At 42.6% G+C, this 2144-nt stretch overlaps 1 protein-coding gene across 1 annotated transcript in view; it reads right to left on the reverse strand.

Moving 5' to 3' along the window:
* Positions 1-57: 57 nt before the first annotated feature.
* LOC106881160 (beta-1,3-glucosyltransferase) overlaps positions 58-2144 on the reverse strand; it is a 33268-nt gene continuing 31181 nt past the window's right edge. The window contains exons 13-14 of the mRNA XM_052973152.1: positions 1687-1834; positions 58-426 (exon numbers count right to left, since the gene is read on the reverse strand). Coding sequence (XP_052829112.1) covers positions 289-426; positions 1687-1834 — 286 coding nt within the window. The 3' untranslated portion in view covers positions 58-288. The remainder of the gene's footprint in view (positions 427-1686; positions 1835-2144) is intronic.

A 2144-nucleotide genomic window follows, 5' to 3' on the forward strand; every position in this document is an offset into this window, starting at 1 on the left:
ATAGGTGTGGGGGTGATAGGTGTGGGGGTGATAGGTGTGGGGGTGATAGGTGTGGGGGTGATAGGTGTGGGGTGATAGGTGTGGGGTGATAGGTGTGGGGTGATAGGTGTGGGGTGATAGGTGGGGGGACTGTATAAAAAAATAAATAAAAACCAGAAATGAGCGAAACAATCAACAAATAACATGGAACTTGGCATCTTTGTTCCTGGCATTAACAAAAATTTCGGTTACACAGAATTTAGGTTACACCAATTCTCTGACAAAAGGCACTAAACTATTTGGTTTAAATCACAACTCGTCATGGAATTGTGCAGCAGACAGAAACCATTCCTCGTAGACTTTCTTGGGGTCAATCATCCAATGTTTGTGAAAGGAAATGGGATCCTGAAGTTCCAGCAGTTCTTTGTTGTAATCATTGGGTCTCGCCTGTTTAGGAATACAAAAAGCATTATCAAAGTCCTTCATAAAGGTAATAAAATAAGGAACACTACAAAGACATAGTGGAGGCACATGGCTGAGTGGTTGGAAAAGCGGATTCGCAGTCAAGGGATCGTAGGTTCAAATCTCAGACTGGGCAATGTATGTGTTTATGCAGAAAATACCTGAGCTCCACACGGCTCCAGCAAAAGGTAATGGCGAACCTCTGCTGACTGTTTCGTCACAACTTTCTCTCACCTTTTCATCCTGCATCTAGCAGCTTACCTGTGACAGACCGGCGTGCCGTCCAGGTAGGGAACCTATATGCCAATGAAACAGGGAAACCTGCCCTTATGAGCCTGGCATGGCTCGAGAAGTCACAAACAACAACAAAGACATAGACGGTAAATAGAGCGAAGAAGAAATATATTTTCGCTCGTCACTGATCTGGGATAACACAGAACATGCAAATTGTGAACCATGCGATGCTTATCACGAATTGATCAGTGATAACATGGGTCAGCAATGAGTCAAAGATTCTACTCGGACCACAAAAGAATGCTCTTACAACCATTCAGTGTTCAGTTACCCATAATGCACGATCACATGTTTACATCACTGAGCTGCAAGTCTGCATACTTTTTTTTATACAGATTTACATACACAGCCGCATCAACATGTCATCAGTGAGCAGAGCAAATATTCTTCAGCTATATATTTTCATTGTTTAATGATCAGCGTAGGAGTTATATACTGGTTATACTTCTATAATATACAAAATATTAAAATTATTTTTATAGGCGCAGGAGTGGCTGTGTGGTAAGTAGCTTGCTTACCAACCTCATGGTTCCGGGTTCAGTCCCACTGCGTGACACATTGGGCAAGTGTCTTCTTCTATAGCCTCGGGCCAACCAAAGCGTTGTGAGTGGATTTGGTAGACGGAAACTGAAAGAAGCTGGTCGTATATATGTATATATATGTATGTGTGTGTTTATGTTTGTGTGTCTGTGTTTGTCCCCCAACATCGCTTGACAACCAATGCTGGTGTGGTTTCGGCCCCGTAACTTAGGCTTACAAAGAATAAGTCCTGGGGTTGATTTTCTCGACTAAAGGTGGTGCTCCAGCATGGCCACAGTCAAATGACTGAAACAGGTAAAAGAGTAAAGAGAGTATATGCTATCAAATTTTACTCTAAACATTTTTCCAACTGTTTAGCTAAGAGACAACTGAATTTAGGTTTAGGAATGAAGAACAAGCTGTAGTGTTTACCTGGTGAAACAAAGAACTGTGAATAACAGGGATATTGAGGTTCTGCAGACATATTCCAAGAATCATGTCATCTGGAGAATCATCACGAGGACAGCTGCAGAGGTTGCTGCTGACCATAAACTGAACTGCTGCTCGACTGAACACCATCCTGGGGGAGAAAAATCATAAACATGAGAAGGTCAATGAAATATATTAAAAAATGTTGAACAGAGAGAGAGACAGAAGAGAGAGGGAGAGAGAGAGAAAAAAGACAGAGAGACAGACAAAGTTTTTAATGATACTTCTGTCAATTTTTTTTCTTTTTTTCATCTTTTGGTCAGAAGGGAAGGCAATGCCAATGGCCTTTTATAGTGCCTCCAAGACTAACTGGGGGTTGAGAGGGACGTGAGAGGGGGAGGAGATGGGACATGAGAGGAGGGGAGAGAGGGACGTGAGAGGAGGGGAGAGAGGGACGTGAG

Source organism: Octopus bimaculoides, chromosome 1 (assembly GCF_001194135.2).
Source record: "Octopus bimaculoides isolate UCB-OBI-ISO-001 chromosome 1, ASM119413v2, whole genome shotgun sequence".
Lineage (NCBI taxonomy): Eukaryota > Metazoa > Mollusca > Cephalopoda > Octopoda > Octopodidae > Octopus > Octopus bimaculoides.